The sequence below is a fragment of the Colius striatus genome, chromosome W (genome assembly GCF_028858725.1).
Source record: "Colius striatus isolate bColStr4 chromosome W, bColStr4.1.hap1, whole genome shotgun sequence".
In the NCBI taxonomy this organism is placed as follows: Eukaryota; Metazoa; Chordata; class Aves; order Coliiformes; family Coliidae; genus Colius; species Colius striatus.
Window position 1 is genome coordinate 1,293,802 of NC_084789.1, and position 17,634 is coordinate 1,311,435.

General features: G+C 42.9%; 1 protein-coding gene across 5 annotated transcripts in view; it reads left to right on the forward strand.

Moving 5' to 3' along the window:
• The window catches only part of LOC133628657 (chromodomain-helicase-DNA-binding protein 1-like), a 78,772-nt gene that overhangs the window by 22,197 nt on the left and 38,941 nt on the right, over window positions 1-17,634 (forward strand). For 4 of the 5 annotated variants that reach the window (XM_062017070.1, XM_062017074.1, XM_062017071.1 and 1 more), the window contains exons 3-7: window positions 8,287-8,494; window positions 10,255-10,356; window positions 11,625-11,692; window positions 13,669-13,818; window positions 14,113-14,366. In XM_062017070.1, coding sequence (XP_061873054.1) covers window positions 8,287-8,494; window positions 10,255-10,356; window positions 11,625-11,692; window positions 13,669-13,818; window positions 14,113-14,366 — 782 coding nt within the window. The remainder of the gene's footprint in view (window positions 1-8,286; window positions 8,495-10,254; window positions 10,357-11,624; window positions 11,693-13,668; window positions 13,819-14,112; window positions 14,367-17,634) is intronic. The other variant, XM_062017073.1, reaches the window with a different exon arrangement.

A 17,634-nucleotide genomic window follows, 5' to 3' on the forward strand; every position in this document is an offset into this window, starting at 1 on the left:
CAAAATGATTCTATGATCCTATGATGGATGACATGTGAGCTGCTGTATTCTTCCACCGAACGTCTAGGTAGTTGAAGTCGCCCATAAAGAACCAGGTTCTGTTGACCTGAAGCGTGCTTAAGTCACCCAAATATTGCTTCGGTGGCCTTATCCTCTTAGCGTGGAGGTTGATAGCAGATGCCTACTTTAAGATCCCCGTCGGAGATGATGACTCTGATCCCGACGCGGAGGCATTTGATCGGACTTCCACAATTGTCGCAATTGACTTCTATACATTCAAGGTTCTCCTTAACTTAGAGCCAACTCCTCCTCTTCTCTTCCCGTCTTTACGAAGCAGCCTATTAGCCATCCATCGCGATCCTCCAGTGATATGAGTTGTCCCACCATGTTTCCGTTATACCTGTGATATCATATGATTTCCAGGAGCTGTAGCATCAGGTGGAAGATTTGCAAGAAACCGACAGTAGGCTCCGTAGTGTTGGAGGAGCAGAGATGGAGACTGATAGCTGGTTCCAAAATCATGTACCTGTATCAGACACCACTGAAAAAGAAACACCTTAGACCCTGGTGACCCGAAAGAGCAGGGCTCTGCTTCGTTGCCCACCATCCAGTGTCCCTACCAAAAATAAATGTGAGTCATTAACAATATGTTGTGGTTTTGCCCAGCCAGCAATGAAGCACCATGCCAGTCTCTTGCTCACTGCCCCCCCCATCCACCCCCACCCTCGTTAGGACGGCCGGAGGCCCCAGCGAAATGGGATGAAAAAAAGATAACCAAGGATCGAGACAAGGGCAGGGAGGGCTGACTGCCAATTACGGTTCCGGGCAAAACAGACTCTACTACTCGACTTAGAGAGGAAAGTAAGGAAAGTTTATTCTACTACCTACAAGAAACAGAACAGAACAAAAAGCAAAAAGAGAGTAGGATGATGAGAAAAAAACTGAAACCAGCACTTTAAGATCTCCCTGCCCCATCCCTCCTTTCTTCCCAGGCTCAGCTCACTGCTCCTGATATCTCTTCTTATACCTCCTTCTCCCTCAACGGCACGGGGGGGGGTAGGGAATGGGGGATGTGGTCAGTCTCTCACAGATGGTCTCTGCCGCTTCTTTCTTCTCAGAGGAGGATGAGTCCTCGCATTCTTCCCCTGCTCCAATATGGGGTCCCTCACACTGGACACAGTCCTTAATGAACTTCTCTGGTGTAGGTTCTTCCCAGCAGCTATGGCTTCTGCAAATATGAGGTCCCTCCCACGGGACACGGCCTCCTCTGGGCATAGTCACTACCCCTGGCACGGGGTCTTTAACGAAGTGCAAACAAATCTCTGCTTCACCAGTCCTCTCCACAGGATGCAGAGTCTCTGCTCCAGCACACCTCCTCCTCTCTTCCCTCGCTGACCTTGGAGCCCGCATGGTCACTTCTCTCTTCTCCAACTCCTTGCACCACCACCAGCCGGAAGAGAAGGAAAAAAGAACCAGAAGGAAGAGGAAGAACCCTCCTCTTCTGGCTTCTTCTTAAAAAGTGATTGTGGAGGCGCCTAATTGGCTTAGCCCCAGAAGCGGGTCTGACTCAGAGCTGGGGAGAGTTTTGAGCGACTTCTTACAGGAGCCATCTTTACAGCCCCTTCCCCCTTACCAGAAACGGCTCCACACAAAACCATGACACACATGAGCAAGGACTGGAAGGGGAAACCTCAGCAACCACTCCATCAGCAACAGGCACTGGGCACTGTAAAAAGTAGCAACATGTGCTCATAGTGGGTGACTCCGTGTGAAAAGGCACCGAGAGACCAATTTGTCAATCGGACAAGGAGTCGCACGAGGTGTGCTGCCTGCCGGGAGCCAAGATCCGAGACATGGCTGAGAGAGTGCCACGTCTTGTCAAGAATGCAGGCTGCTATCCTCTGCTGCTCTTCAGCCTGTACCTGAAGGCCTGTTTGCCCCATGGATGATCCATGTAGGGGCAGTTTGTGAAGAGCTGCACCCCTTGGGAAGGACTCATGCTGGAGCATTTCGTGAAGAACTGTAGCCCGTGGGAAGGATCCACATTGGAGAAGTTCATGGAGGACTATCTCCCGTGGGAGGGACCCCACACTGTAGCAGTGGGAAGTGTGAGGAGTCCTCCCTCTTAGAGGAAGCAGTGTCAAAGTCCACCTGTAATGAACTGACCGTAACCCCCATTCCCCTCCCCATCCCCCTGTGCCACTGGGGGGGAGGAGGTAGGGACCTGGGAAGAAGGGAGGTATGGGAGGAGGTGTTTTATGATTTGTTTTTTATTTCTCATTTCCCTAAACCAATTCTCCCCAAGTTGAGTCTGTTTTTCCCATGACGGTAATTGCTGAGTGATCTCCGTGTCCTTATCTCGACTCGTGAGCCCTTTTGTTATATTTCTACCTCCCCTGTCCAGTTTAGGAGGGGGAGTGACAGAATGACTTGGTGGGCACCAGGCACCAGTCCAGTTCTGGGTTCCCAGTTCAAGAGAGACGTGAAATTGTGGAGAGAGTCCAGCGCAGGGCTACCAGGATGGTCAGGGGACTGGAACATTTATCTCTCTGATGAGGAAAGGCTGCGAGACCTAGGGCTGTTTAGCCTGGAGAAGAGAAGGCTGAGGGGGGACCTTATCGACGCTTATAAATACCTAAAGGATGGGTGTCAAGAGAATGGATGGGGCCAGTTTTTTTTTCTGTAGCATCCAGTGACAGGACAAGGGGTAAAAGGGATAAGCTCTAGATCATCTAGTCCAAGCCCCCTGCTAAAAAGCAGGTCCACCTAGATCAGGTTCCACAGGAATGCGTCCAGGCGGGTTTCGAAGACCTCCAGAGAAGGAGACTTCTCACCCTCCCTTGGGCAGCCTGTTCCACTGCTCCGTCACCCTTACAGAAAAGTAGTTTATCCTTGCGTTTCAGTGCAACCTTTTGTGTTCCGGCTTCTTTCCATTACCCCCTGTCCTGTCACTGTATGCAACAGAAAAAAGGAATGTCCCAATCTCCTGACATCCACCATTTAGATATTTGTAAAAATTAATGAGATTCCCCCCCTCAGTCTCTTATCTAGACTGAACAGTCCCAGTTCCCGCAGCCTTTCCTCGTAAAGTAGATGCTCCAGTCCGCTCATCGTTATGGTAGCCCTGCGCAGGACGCTCTCCAGAAGTTCTCTGTCCCTCTTGAGCTGGGGAGCCCAGGACTGGACACAGTACTCCAGATGAGGCCTCACCAGCACAGAGCAAAAGGGGAGGGCCACGAAGGCACACTGCTGGCTCATGTTCAGTTTATTATTAACCAGAACTCCCGGGTCCCTCTCCGCAGAGCTGCTCTCCATCAGGTCAACCCCCGGCCTGTACCGGTGCATGGGGTTGTTCCTCCCGAGGTGCAGGGCTCTGCAGTTGCCCTTGTTGAAATTCATGAGGTTCCTCTCTGCCCAGCTCTCAAGGTGATCAATATCCTGATTGATAATAAACTAAATATGAGCCAGCAATGTGCCCTCGTGGCCAAGAAGGCCAATGGCATCCTGGGATGCATCGAGAAGAGTGTGGCCAGCAGGTCGAGGGAGGTTCTTCTCCCCCTCTACTCTGCCCTGGTGAGGCCTCATCTGGAGTCCTGTGTCCAGTTCTGGGCTCCTCAGCTCAAGAGGGACAGGGAAGTGCTGGAGAGAGTCCAGCGTAGGGCCACCAAGATGATCAAGGGTATGGAACATCTTTCATACGAGGAAAGGCTGCGGGAACTGGGGCTGTTTAGTCTGGAGAAGAGGAGATTGAGGGATGATCTTATTAACATTTATAAATATCTAAAGGGTGGGTGTCAGGAGGTTGGGACATCCCTCTTTTCTATAGTAGATAGTAACAGGACGAGGGGTAATGGGATGAAGCGGGAACACAAAAAGTGCCACTTAAGAAAAAACTATTTCACCGTGAGGGTGACGGAGCAGTGGTACAGGCTGCCCAGGGGGGTTGTGGAGTCTCCTTCCTTGGAGGTCTTCAAGACCCGCCTGGACATGTTCCTATGCGACCTGATCTAGGTGAACCTGCTTCTGCCGGGGGGTTGGACTAGATGATCTCTAGAGGTCCCTTCCAACCCCTACCATTCTCTGATTCTATGATTCTAGTATCTTGGTGAATGGCAGCAGAATCTTTCAGTGTATCAGCCAGTCCTCCCAGTTTGGGGCCATCAGGGAACTTGCTGAGGGTACACTCTGTCCCCTCATCCAGGTCGTTGATGAAGATGCTGAACAAGACTGGCCCCAGAACCGATCCCTGTGGAACTCCACTGGCCACAGGCCTCCGACTCGATTCTGTGCCATTGATCACCCCCCTTTGGGCTCTGTCATTCAGCCAACTCTCGATCCACCTCACCGTCCACTCATCCAAGCCACACTGCCTGAGCTTTGTGATGAGGATGTTATGGGAGACAGCGTCAAAAGCTTTGCTGAAGTCAAGGTAGATGACATCCGCTCTCCCCTCATCTAGACAGATAGTTATGCCCTCATAGAAGGCTATCAGGTTGGTCAAACAGGATCTCCCCTTGGTGAATCCATGTTGACTCCCCCTGATAACCGTCTTTTCCTTCATATGTTTAGTAACAACACTGAGGATGAGCTGTTCCATCACCTCTCCAGGGATGGAGGTGAGGCTGACCGGCCTGTAGTTTCCCGGGTCGTCCTTGTTGCCCTTTTGGAAGACTGGAGTGACATTGACCTTCCTCCAGTCCTCAGGCACCTCGCCTGTCCTCCGTGATTGTTCAAAAACAATGGAGAGCAGCTTAGCAAGCACATCAGCCATCTCCCTCAGCACTCTTGGATGCATGCCATCAGGTCCCATTGACTTATGAGCCTTAAGCTTGGCCAACAAGTCTTTAATCTCTTCCTCTTCCACCCAGGACAAGTCCGCTGTTGTCCCGACCATCCTACTATCCTTGCTGGACTGGGCTTCCCGTGGGCCGGCCTTGGCTGTAAAGACCGAAGCAAAGAAGGCATTCAGTAGTCCAGCCTTCTCTGTGTCTTCTGTCACCAGCGCACCCTCTGCGTTCAGCATGGGGCCCACATTCTCCCTAATATTCCTTTTGCTGGTGATATACCTGAGAAAACCCTACTTATTTTCTTTTACTTTCCTGGCCAGGTTGAATCCTAAAAGGGCTTTAGCCTTCCTGGTTGCACCCCTGCATGCTCTGGCAATGTTCCTATACTCTTCCCAAGAAATCAGGCCCTGTTTCCGCCTCTCATAGATTTCTGTCTCCTTCTTGAGTTATCCTAGCAGCTCTTTGTTCATAGTGTGTTTTGCCTAGTGTCATGGTTTGACATGATAGCCTTTTCTGGTAAGGGGGAAGGGGCTGTAAAGATGGCTCCTGCAAGAAGTTGCTCGCAACTCTCCCCAGCTCTGAGCCAGACCCACTTCTGGGGCTGAGCCAATTAGACGCCTCCATGATCACTTTTTAAGAAGAAGCCGGAAGAGGAGGTTTCTTCCTCCATCTTCTTCCTTCTTCTGCCCTTTTTCTTTTCTTCTGGCTAGTGGTAGTGCAAGGAGTAGGAAGAGTGAGAGAAACAACCATGCGGACTCCAAGGTCAGTGAGGAAAGAGAGGAGGAGGTGTGCTGGTGCAGAGACTCCCCTGCATTCTACGGAGAGAACTGGTGAAGCTGAGATTTATTTTCATTTCTTTAAAGACCCCGCATCGGCAGTAGAGACTCATTTTGATAATGAGCCCGCATCAGGGGCAGAGACTCATTTTGCTAAAGCTGGCCCCAGACCAGGGGCAGCGATTCACTTCATTAAGGCCCCCGAGCCAGGGACAGTGACTATGGCCAGAAGAGGCCGTGTCCCGAAGGAGGGACCCTTTATCACTATGTCCGGAGCAGGCCGTGTCCCGAGGAAGGGACCCAATATCCACAGCTGTAACTGTGGGAAGGAACCCACGACAAAGCAGCTCATTAAACTTATGCCCGGAAGAGGCCTTGTCCCGAGAGAGGGACCCTGTAACTGCAGAAACTGCAACCATGGCAAAGAATCCACACCTGAGATATTCACCAAGGACTGCGTCCCGTGTGAGGGACCCTGTATCGGCAGAAGCCGCAGCTGCTGGGAACAACCCACACCAGAGAAGTTCGTTAAGGACTGTGTCCCGGAGCAGGGGAAGAATGCCGGGAGTCGTCCTCATCTGAGAAGACAGAAGCGGCAGAGCCCATCTGTGAGAGACTGACCACATCCCCCACTCCCTGCCCCCCTGAGCCGTTGAGGGGGGAGGAGGTAGAGATATCGGGAGCAGTGAGCTGGGCCCAGGAAGAAAGGAGGGATGGGGGAGGGAGATCTTAAAGTGCTGGTTGCAATTTTCTCGTCATCCTACTCCCTTTTTGCTTTTATTCCATTCTGTTTCTCGTAGAATAAACTTTCCTACTTTCCTCTCTAAATCGAGTACTGGAGTCTGTTTTGCCCAGAACTGTAATTGGCAGCGAGCCCTCCCTGCCCTTGTCTCAATCCACAACAACCTTGCTTATCTTTTTACTCCCATTTCGCTGGGGCCTCCGTCATCCTAACGAGGGTGGGGGTGAATGGGGTCACCGAGCGAGAGACTGTCGTGGTGCTGCTGTGCTAGCTGGGCCAAACCACGACACCTAGGGTTCCTCATGACTGTTACTGTTGGTTTAAATCCATTACATTTCTCAGAGGAAAGTCCTTTGATATACAGACTATTACAGCTATTTGAGTTTCAAGAGTATTGTGTTATGCAGTGCTGCTTGTATGGTCTCAGCAACCTATAGCGTATCTTGGTTTGTGGTGGTTTAGCCCTGGCTGGGTGTCAGGTGCCCACCAAGTTGTTTTATCACTCCCCCTCCTAAACTGGACAGGAGAGAAAGAAATATAACTGGTTGATCATAAACTAGACCTGAGCCAGCAATGTGCCCTTGTGGCCAAGAAGGCCAATGGCATTCTGGGATGCATCAAGAAGAGTGTGGCCAGCGGGTCGAGGGAGGTTCTCCTCCCCGTCTGCTCTGCCCTGGTGAGGCCTCATCTGGATTCCTGTGTCCAGTTCTGGGCTCTCCAGCTCAAGAGGGACAGGGAACTTCTGGAGAGAGTCCAGCGTAGGGCTACCATAACGATCAGGGGACTGGAGCATCTACCTTATGAGGAAAGGCTGCGGGAACTGGGACTGTTTAGATAAGAGGAGACTGCAGGGGGAATTCATTAATATTTACAAATATCTAAATGGTGGTTGTCAGGAGTTTGGGGCATCACTTTTTTCTGTACTGTCCAGTGACAGGACACTATCTGGCTGACAGAGATTGCTTTGGATTTTGGTATTATCTTTACTGGGGAATTGTTTCTTTTTAAATGTTTACAATACAAAATTTTAAATTATTTTTCTTGTGTGGTGTCATATTTCCAATATTTTCCCTCATGATATCTCTAAAGTATGGTAGTATTTAACCTAATGAGGAATTTGATTATAGTTTAAACTCCGTGCCATTGTAAAATTTAGAAAACGAAATGTTTCTATATTTTTGAATAATCCTGAAATGAATGTTTAACTTTACATATTATTATATTTAAATATGTTAAATCTAGTGTGAATGAACATACAGGTGGAATAATCCTGTGTCTCGAGAATATGTTACGGTTAAACAAATTCAGTGTGTCTTTGTGGGGAATTTTACTGCTATTATTTTAACAGTATAAGATGGTCTACATGGATTTGTATTATGTGTGACAGCATACTTTTGGTTTTCCAGTTACTTTTATAAACTTTTAATCAAGTATTTTGTAATATTTTGTATATAGTTTGTCCAAATCACAACATGAAATATCATTTGTAAGTACTTCCTAAAAGATACTATTTTTCCTGTATTGTTTTTATGAAAAAAATGGAGTTTATATTTCCTCTGAAGAAATGCATGCCCATAAAGAAATAACTGGGGGACACATACTCTGTTGATCTAAAAAGACTAAAACCAAGTTGTGTGTATACACAAAAGTATTTGGGGTTTGATAGAGCTAAGTAAGGGTTTGTGTGGGTGAGAAATACCCTTCTTTGACTGCTCTACATTAATCATTAATGTTCTCCCCTGCTTCTACTCTTTCCTCTCTCAGTCCTCCTCCCCTCCCCTTTTTAAGGTTTAGTAAAAAGTGTCTGATTAAAATCTGAATTTTCATTCCCGATTTCTTTAATCCAATGCATTCACCTGTATGCTATTCATGTGTCTGGGCTAACTTGATTTATAGGTGAAACTAAAGTCTTTTTAATCTGACTTTTAAAAAATGTATTTAATTAGCCATTGTGTAATATCCTGTTAACTTTTAATTGCAGCCAATCAGATGATGATTCTGGGTCGGCATCAGCTTCTGGATCTGGTTCAAGCTCTGGAAGCAGTAGTGATGGAAGTAGCAGTCATTCAGGTAGCAGTGACTCTGAGTCTGGTTCAGAGTCAGGCAGTCAATCAGAATCAGAGTCTGACACACCTAGAGAGAAGAAACAAGTTCAAGCTAAACCACCAGCAAAAGCTGATGGATCTGAGGTAAACCAAAACATATAAATTAACCCTTTGTGGGGAGAAAAACCCTACCATGCGGAGTAGTAGTTACAGGAACAGTTTTAATTTAAACAAACAGAACTCCCATAATTTTTACCTGGAATTTTAACTTGATTGGGTTAGTGCACATGCTTAGCTCTTAGCTCTCATAACAAACATTGGACTCTCTAATTCTCATCTCTGTAAATACCAAAAGTTTGACAATTATCTAAATTTTACCACCCAGAAGCACCTATTAACTTGTTGCCACACGTGATATTATTTCTAACGTTTTTTAAAAGTTATCTCACCAGTACTTAGTTTCTTCATATCAATAAATGATTGTATGACAATTTCAGGCTTAGATACGACATATTTTCTGTATAGAGAAAAAGTCTGCCAAATTTAGAAAAAAAGTGGTGTTTAGAAATCTCTTAAATTCAATGGATAAAAGTTACCTGAACTCTCCTCTGTTTCTCTGTGTAATATGGCCTTAATTTTGATGATATATAATATATATGAAAGGTAATAAAATATTTCCTACCATAAGATTCAAAGACTGTTAAGGATTGTTTTTCTGTGGGTTTTTTTGTTGTTGTTGATCACGTTCATGCTTTTGATAGTGTCTCTCACAGTATCTTGCTGGACATTTTGTCCAGCATACAGCTAGGCAAGTCCATAATACAATGGGTGAGTACTTGGCTGACAAGTTGGACTTAAAAGTTCTAGTAAATGGGGTTACATCAAGCTGGCAGCCAGTCACCAGTGGGATTCCCCAGAGCTCAATTTTAGGGCCAGTGCTCTTTAATGTTTTAATAAATGATCTGGATGCAGGAATGGAATGTACATTAAGTGAGATTGCCAACGATACTAAACTAGGAGGAGCTGTGGATTCTCTCAAGGGTAGAGAGGCCTTACAGAGAGATCTGGATAGACTAGAGAGCTGGGCAATCATCAACCATATGAAATTTACCAAGAATAAATGCTAGTTTCTCCAGCTGAGATGAGATAATTCTAGTTATATGTACAAATTGGGGAATGAGAGGCTGGAGAGCAGCCCCACAGAAAGAGATCTGGGGGTTTGAGTTGACGGCAAGTTGAATATGTGTGCCCTGGCAGCCAAAAGGGACAACTGTGTCCTGAGGTGCATCAAGCACAGCATAGCTAGTTGGTCAAGGGAGGGGATTGTCCCACTCTACACTGCACTGGTGCACTCCACCTTGAGTACTGTGTGTGGTTTTGGGTGCCTCAGTATAAGAAGAACATCTAACTATTAGAGTGTGTCCAGAGGAGGGTGACCAAGATGATGAAAGGCCTCAGGGGCAAGATTTATGAGGAGAGGCTGAGGTCAGTTGGGTTGTTCAACTTGGAGAAGACTGAGGGGTGACTTCATCACAGTGATTTTATATACTTCGGTATTCCTATATGAAGCAAAAATATATCAGCTAAGTGACCTGAAAGGATTTATCTAAATTTTTAAAAAGTTATCTTAATAATACAGAGGCTTGCACAATTATTGTTATACTTACTGTAAAAATTGTGCTGGCAATTCTCATATAACAGTCCTTTCTGCAGAAGTCTCACTACTTCAAAATGCTATCCAATATTATTAATGCATGTTGTATTTTATAATGATTTTTTTAATTATTAATAAAATTGAGATCCATCTTAATAGTAATGCTGCTCATCTTAAGAAAAGTAAGCATGTGGTAAACTTTAAAGATTCAGTAGGTTTAAATGACTCTTGTATCTGAATTCCAATTCAGTTTTGGAAGTCCAGTCCAAGTATACTTGCTGTGCAGAGATCAGCAGCGCTCAAGAAGCAACAACATCAGAAGGCAGCCTCATCAGACAGTGGTTCAGAAGAGGTGAATAACATATAAGTTAGTAAATAAAGTGGAAACATTCATGTCTCATTACCCCATACGTTAGAGTAAAATTTTGTAGAGCCATTTTCTGTTCTCTGAAGAGTGTGTATGTGTGTTTAAAAAGTCTGGATTTAGTTTATAAAAGTAATTGTCAACTGATATATTTATAAGGAAACATGAGGGGGAAAATATTTAGTTGCATGTTTTCAGGTGAGTTGTGCCAAAATTATGACACTTTGGATTTATATTTTTACCTAGATATTCTGTGATGTATGGACAAAATTTTCAAGTCACTTGCATTGTATTCCTGCCTTCTGAGTTCTATAAAGACAGTTAAAAATACTAAAATACTTTTCCACTATTGTTTCTATATAAACAGTATACGGAGTAGAAAACTAGATTTTTGAAACTTTTGTAACAGTTATAAAAGAATTCTTGTATTTTAAGACTCATACTTCAATTTTAGAGATTTTTAAAACCTAAACCACAGGCTAAACAAAATTGACTATGCAGTAGGAATATCTATTAAAGACACTAGTGACTATGAATTAGAATTTATTTTAAAGAATATTTCCTTCATTATAAAAATTTTAAAAAGGTAAGCATTGTGATCACAAGTCTTTAGTCATTACTCTGGGTGTCTTTTTTTTTAGTCAGATTTAACTGCTCATTGTTAAATCTAAACAAAGGAGTTAATCATATATAGTTGAAATATTAATTTATAGCTTTTGCTACATACCCTGAAGTTTCTTTCAGGATAAAAATATTCTAAAATCAATCTTTATGAAATTGACTTTAGGAAAATACTTTTAAGAGGGTTCATTGATTTATTATTTTTTGTTTATGAGTGGAGAGAGAAGAAACATGCACACTTCTCAACATTTTCTTAGCAGTGTTTAAAGGTGAGATGAGATGAAACATGACAGAGATTTCAAAGGGCAGGAAATTCAATTAGGCTTTTGATAAAACCTTCATCTTGATTTATTAACTTGCAGCAGTCTATGACTATATGTAGGCACAATTATTATATTTTAAGACAGATTTTTTGTAGTGTTTTCTAGAGTTCTGCTGACATGGTATATTCATAGATGGAGAAATATGAAATCAATAGCAAGCCTGATCTTATTCAATATCATTGGGTATGCTGAGGAGGATAAGATATGAATATGTTTTCAGTTTGAAAGTGGGAGCTGAATTATCTTTTTAATACTAAAAATACTTCTTTTTTTGTGGTAATGAATCCTATATACTCTTTTATTCATCTGCAGGATTCATCGAGCATTGAAGATTCTGCAGATAACTCTTCCAGTGAAACCAAGAAAAAAAAACATAGAGAGTAAGATGTTTTTCATCAATAATAGAAATTTTTGTTTTAGTGACATAATACTTCACTTCTCTGTACTTGAAATACACAATATTGTGCTTCTCAACTTTGATTAACAATCTGTAATATTTTAAAGTAAATACTCTCAAAGGAACATATATATCACTATTCATTTCTGGGCAAAAGACACTGTATAACCTACAGTGTTATTGAAAAAAATCACCACTTTTTATTTTTAAAGTAGTCTTATTGACGATGTATTTTTGAGCTGAAGGTCCTCTGTGAAAATTATCGAAGAAATGTGAAACTGCTCAAGTAGGGTGTCTCAGACAAAATTTAAGTTGGAATCCCGTAGTTAATGCCAAATTTTTTAAACACTTTAGAGACAAAATTATTACAGGCTAGTCAATAAAGCAAAGTTGAAATTGAACTAGTTTTAAGCTATAGATCAAAAAGTGTGTGAAAAAGGTTATACCTTCTCATTGGTAGTGACCTCCAGGAAGGTTGAGGGGTTTTGTTTCGGTTTTGTTTGGAACTTTGTGGATTTTGGGTTTGTGGAGTTTTTTTATGAACAGTATATAGAAATTGAATTTTCTAATTCCTCTTCTCCAGTTAATTGCATCATCTCAATATTCAGGGTTGCCAATATAATATCTTCAAGAAATGTGAGGAGGGGAAGCTTGCTATCAAATAACCTCATATATCTAGTGCTTCAATCTTGATTTATACCTATTTTGAACAAGTGATTGCAGTTGTTATCAGACATGCAGATCAGATTTATCTTTATAACTTACTGCAGGATCTAAGCTCTAGAGTATGGTGTTTTAAATGTTGTCTATATCTCCAAATAAATACAGGTCATGGATTTTCATAGGGTGGGGGAGAAGGTTGACTTGGGGTGGGTTTTTTTTAATTTACTGCTTGCAGAAAAAAAAATCTTTTACAGAAATAGATGATTCTTTAGTATTTCCAAGACACACACATATATTGACCTCAATGAAAATGTAACTTCTAGGACCAATGCATATTTGAATGGAAGAACTGTCAAAGCACTGATTCTTAGGCTTCCTTAACCTGAAATTTAATTAAAATATCTCTGAGTAATATTCCACCTTTGAAGGACTGTTTTGAGCATCTTGGTCAAAGATCCCTAAATCTGATAACAGATAGTAGTATAAAGATTTAGCAACTTTTTAAGAATGCATGTCACACTTTTCTTCCCTCCCAAGCTATTAAATTTCTCTGTACAGAGTCTGAGGTAAGATGCTGTTGATCAGCAGGTATATTTTTCCTATTGCAAAGTAAATTATCTCAGCTAAGCAGGAGCACAGAGATATTGCCACTGGAAGTCACAAGTGACTTATTCATAGTATTATGCATGAGTGTGAAGCACTGATTTGGAAGCTCAGTGGGGACTTTTGGGAGCCAATACCTCTCAGATTGTCATGGTTCAAGTCTTTCTGTATGTTTCTCAAATCTGATTCTGCATTATTTTTGGTTCCGGTGCTGAAGTTGATAATTATTCACGAGGCACAGGGAACATGGCTATTAAAGAATTTTGTGTTCTGCAAAATATAATGTTATAGAGTTTTTTGTCTTGAGCATAGGTAAGTTCCAGTAAATATGTATCTTTCCAGCTAAACTGTTGTTAAGTACTTCAGATTTATTGATGTCACATTAACTCAATTATTAAAACTGTAATTTATACAGAAATCCAGATTTTGTTTGATTTTTTTTTACATCTACCTCTTGATAACAGAAAACTTAATTCAACTCCCTTTGAAGCCATTGGGTATTTTTGCCTGTTATCCATTCATGATAAGTTTCTATACTTCCAGCTGAAATGACTATTATAATATTTTTATGTCTGTGAAGAATGTTGAAATTAAAGTGGCAAACCTGCAGTGAATACCTGATTTTAAAACAAAACAAAGAAAAAAAAATTAAAATAACCTAATGTGAGTTACTATTTGTCTCAATATGTACAGTGAAGACTGGCAAATGTCTGGGTCAGGATCAGTATCAGGAACTGGTTCTGATTCTGAATCAGACGAAGATAGAGAGAAAAGCAGTTGTGAAGGTAGTGAATCTGACTATGAGCCACAAAACAAGGTCAAAAGCCGGCAACCTCCAAGCAGGTAAGAAGTCTTGCATTTTAGATACTTTGGTACAATTTCTCAATTCATGATCAAGTATTGTACTACTATACAAACAAATGAAAACATTAATATTTATTACAGAACTTGAAGTCTTTTTTAAAGCTACAAAAGATGTTATCATACCAGTGGCTGAATACCTCTTTCCTGTCTGCTCCAACTGAAAGTGGTATAACTGAGCAGTCATGAAATATATGTATTCAGAACCAAGTAGAGAAAGCTTGCAGTTATCCATGTTGAAACCCCACTGTTGTGTTGTATCCTATTGTCTTAAAGAATTGAGCCAAAAAGCGGCAAAACGATTGCAGGACAGAAAAAGAGACAGCTTGATTCATCAGATGATGATGACTATGACAAGAGAGGATCTCGTCGCCAGGCAACAGTCAATGTTAGTTACAAAGAAGCTGAAGAAACCAAGACAGATTCTGATGACTTATTGGAAGTTTGTGGAGAAGATGTCCCACAGCCTGAAGAAGATGAATTTGAAACTATAGAGAAGTTTATGGATAGTCGAATTGGCCGAAAAGGAGGTATTTTTTTTATCAGCATTTTTAAGATGCTTCAGTGCATTGTGGTGCCAATGTAAACAGCAGTTTTTCTCAGCTGTAGATAACCCATGATGTTTGTGAAGAATAAGTTTAAAAATACTGGAAAGCAATCTTATTTTTGTTTTCATACTCATAAGGATGTTTCTTTTGTAAGCCTTATAGAGTAAAACATAGAACTTTAGCTAATTAATGCAAAAATAAAAATGAAGTAGAATGTACCTCCATATTGCATAAAAGCATACCATACCGTTACATCACTATTTATACAGTTTATTGATCCCTGATAAGTATAAACTGTATACAAGGAAGTGGAGAAAAAGTAGACTGGATAGGACAACTAACTAGTAGCCTGAATGCTGAAGGATGATATTGGGAAGACTGAACCATTGAGATTTTAACTTCAGTTATTCTTAAACAAATAATCCCAATACAGTGCAATGGATGGTGGAATCTAAAATTTCAGTGGTGTGCTTGCATATACATTCTAGAAGTAATTTTATGAATGATGATTAATGGCGTCATATTTCCAGCAGCTGGTGGGATGCAGTGTCCTGCTTATGCGATTTGTTTGGTTTTTTTAGCCTGCAAATTAGGGATCTGATTATAGAAAACTTGGGTCTACTCACAGTTCATAACTGCTTTTCTTCATTAGTTATACCTGATCTCTAGATTTTCTGACCTATCTCAGAGCTTGTACTCTCTTTCCTCTCAACTTTATTTTCCCATACAGTCCTAAATTCCAGTGTATTCTTACTCTAGCCCCTTACTCCAAAGCACAGTGCCACCGCTGTGTTAAAAGCCTTTTTGACTAGGTTTCTTATATTCTGCATGCCCAGATGTTACTGCTTGTGCTGTCCTTTGCTATTGCCATGCTCTGTTGCTATATCTTCCCTGCATCTGATTGGGTCCACTTCCTTATTTGAATCTCCTCACAGAAATTAGCCTGTTTCCTGCTGCTAGTGTGCTTCAGCTGCAATACTGATGGTATTCAATTAAAAAGTACCCCATATAAGATTCCAAAGATGTGAAGTAGTAAAATGAGTTTAGGAAGAAACGGTTCAAGAGCAGCCCATCCAAAGGAGCAGGAAGTCAGGCTAAAATGCCAGTAGGACTGCATGGATACAAGGAGCTCCTGGCAAAACCCAAAACCAAAAAAGAGGTATACAGAAGGTGGAAGCAAGGGCCAGTAACCTGGAAGGAATACAGAGACACTCCAAGCGTGAAAAGATGCAGTTAGGGAAAGCCAAAGCCCACTTGGAATTGAAACTGGTGGGGTCACAAGCAATAAGAAGGGAAAATGTGGACATGCTGTTGAATGGGGCAGGGTCCTGGTCATGGAAAAGGACATGGAAAATACTGAGGCACTGAATGCCACCTTCCCCTCAGTATTTACTAGCAAGGTCGACCTTCAAGAATCCCTGGCCCCTGAGACTAGGGGAAAGTTTGGAGCAAGGAAGACATATACTTAGTAGAAGAGGATCAGATCAGGGAATATTTAGGCAAACTGGACGTACATAAGTCCATGGGACCTGATGGGATGCACCTACAAGTTCTGAGGGGACTTGGCAGATGTCCTTGCAAGTCCATTCTCAATAAGCTTTGATTGATCATGGCAACTGGGAGAACACTTCCAGGGATGGGGCATCTACAACCTCTCTGAGGAAAGTGTTCTAGTGTTTCACCATGCTCATCATAAAATGTTTCTTTATATCTATTCTGAATCTACCTTCTTTTAGTCTAAAACCATTACCCCTTGTCCTATCGTAACAGGCCCTACTAAAATGTCTATCCTCATCTTTCTTTAAGCCCCCTTTAATTATTGAAGGACTACAATAAGGTCTTCCCCAAGCCTTCTCTTCTCCAGACAACCCCAACTCTCTCAGCCTGTCCTCATAGGAGAGGTGTTCCAGCCCTCTGATCATTTTTGTGACACTTCTCTGGACCTGCTCCAACAGGTCCATATCTTTTTTGCACTGGGGACCCCAGAGATGAATGCAGTGCTCCAGTAGAGGTCTCACAAAAGTGGACTAAGGAGCAAAATCACCTCCCTCAACCTGCTGACAATGTCAAACACCTTACTGAAGTCCAGATAGATGTCATCTGTAGCTCATTCCTTGTCCACTGAGGTAGTCACTCCGTCATAGAAGGCCACTAGGTTGGTCAGGCAGGGCTTGCCCTTGGTGAAACCATGCTGGCTGTCTCGAATCATAGAATCATTTTGATTGGGACTTTTAAGATCAAGTCCAACAACTAACCTAACACTGTCAAGCTCACCACAAAAACATGTCCCTCAGCACCTCATCTACGCATATTCTAAATATCTCCAGGGGTGGTGACCACCACTTTCCTGAACACCCTGTACCAATGTTTAACAAGCATCTCACTGAAAAAGTTCTTCCTATTCTCCAATCTAAACCTCCCCTGGCCCAGCTTGAGCCCACATCCTCTTGTCCTGCCATTCATTACTGGGGAGAAGAGACCAATCCCCACCTCACTAAAACCTCTTTTCAGGTAGTTGTAGAGAGTGATCGTCTCCTCTCAGCCACCTCTTCTCCAGACTAAATAATCTCATCTCCCTCTGCCGCTCTTCATAAGATTTGTTCTTCAGACCCTTCACTAGCTTCATTGCCCATCTCTGGACACACTCCAGCACCACAATGGCTTTCTTGTGGTGAGGGACCCACAACTGGACACAGTATTCAAGGTGCGACCTCACCAGCACTGAGTACAAGGGGACAATCACTTCCCTGGTCCTGCTGGTCACACTATTCCTGATAACAGGCCAGGATGTTATTGGCCTTCTTGGCCACCTGGGCACACTGCTGGCTCATGTTCAACTGGCTGTCAATCAACACTCCCAGATCCCTCTCTGCCTGACAACTTTTCAGCCACTCTGCCTGTAGCATTGCCTGGGGTTGTTGGGGCCCAAGTGCAGGACCTGGCACTTGGGCTTGTTGAACCTCATACAATTGACCTCAGCCCATTGATCCAGCCTATCCAGGTCTCTCTGAAGGGCCTTCCTGCCCTCAACTCTATCTCCACACCTGCCCAGCTTGGTGTCATCAGAAACTTACTGAGGGTGCACTCCCTTCATCCAGATCATCAATAAAGATGTTTAAATAGAACAGGCCCCAGCACTGATCCCCGGGGAACACTACTGGTGACTGGACACCAATTGGAATAAACTCCATTCCCCACAACTCTTTGGACCCAGCTATCTAATCAGTTTTCCACCCAATGAAGAGTGCAT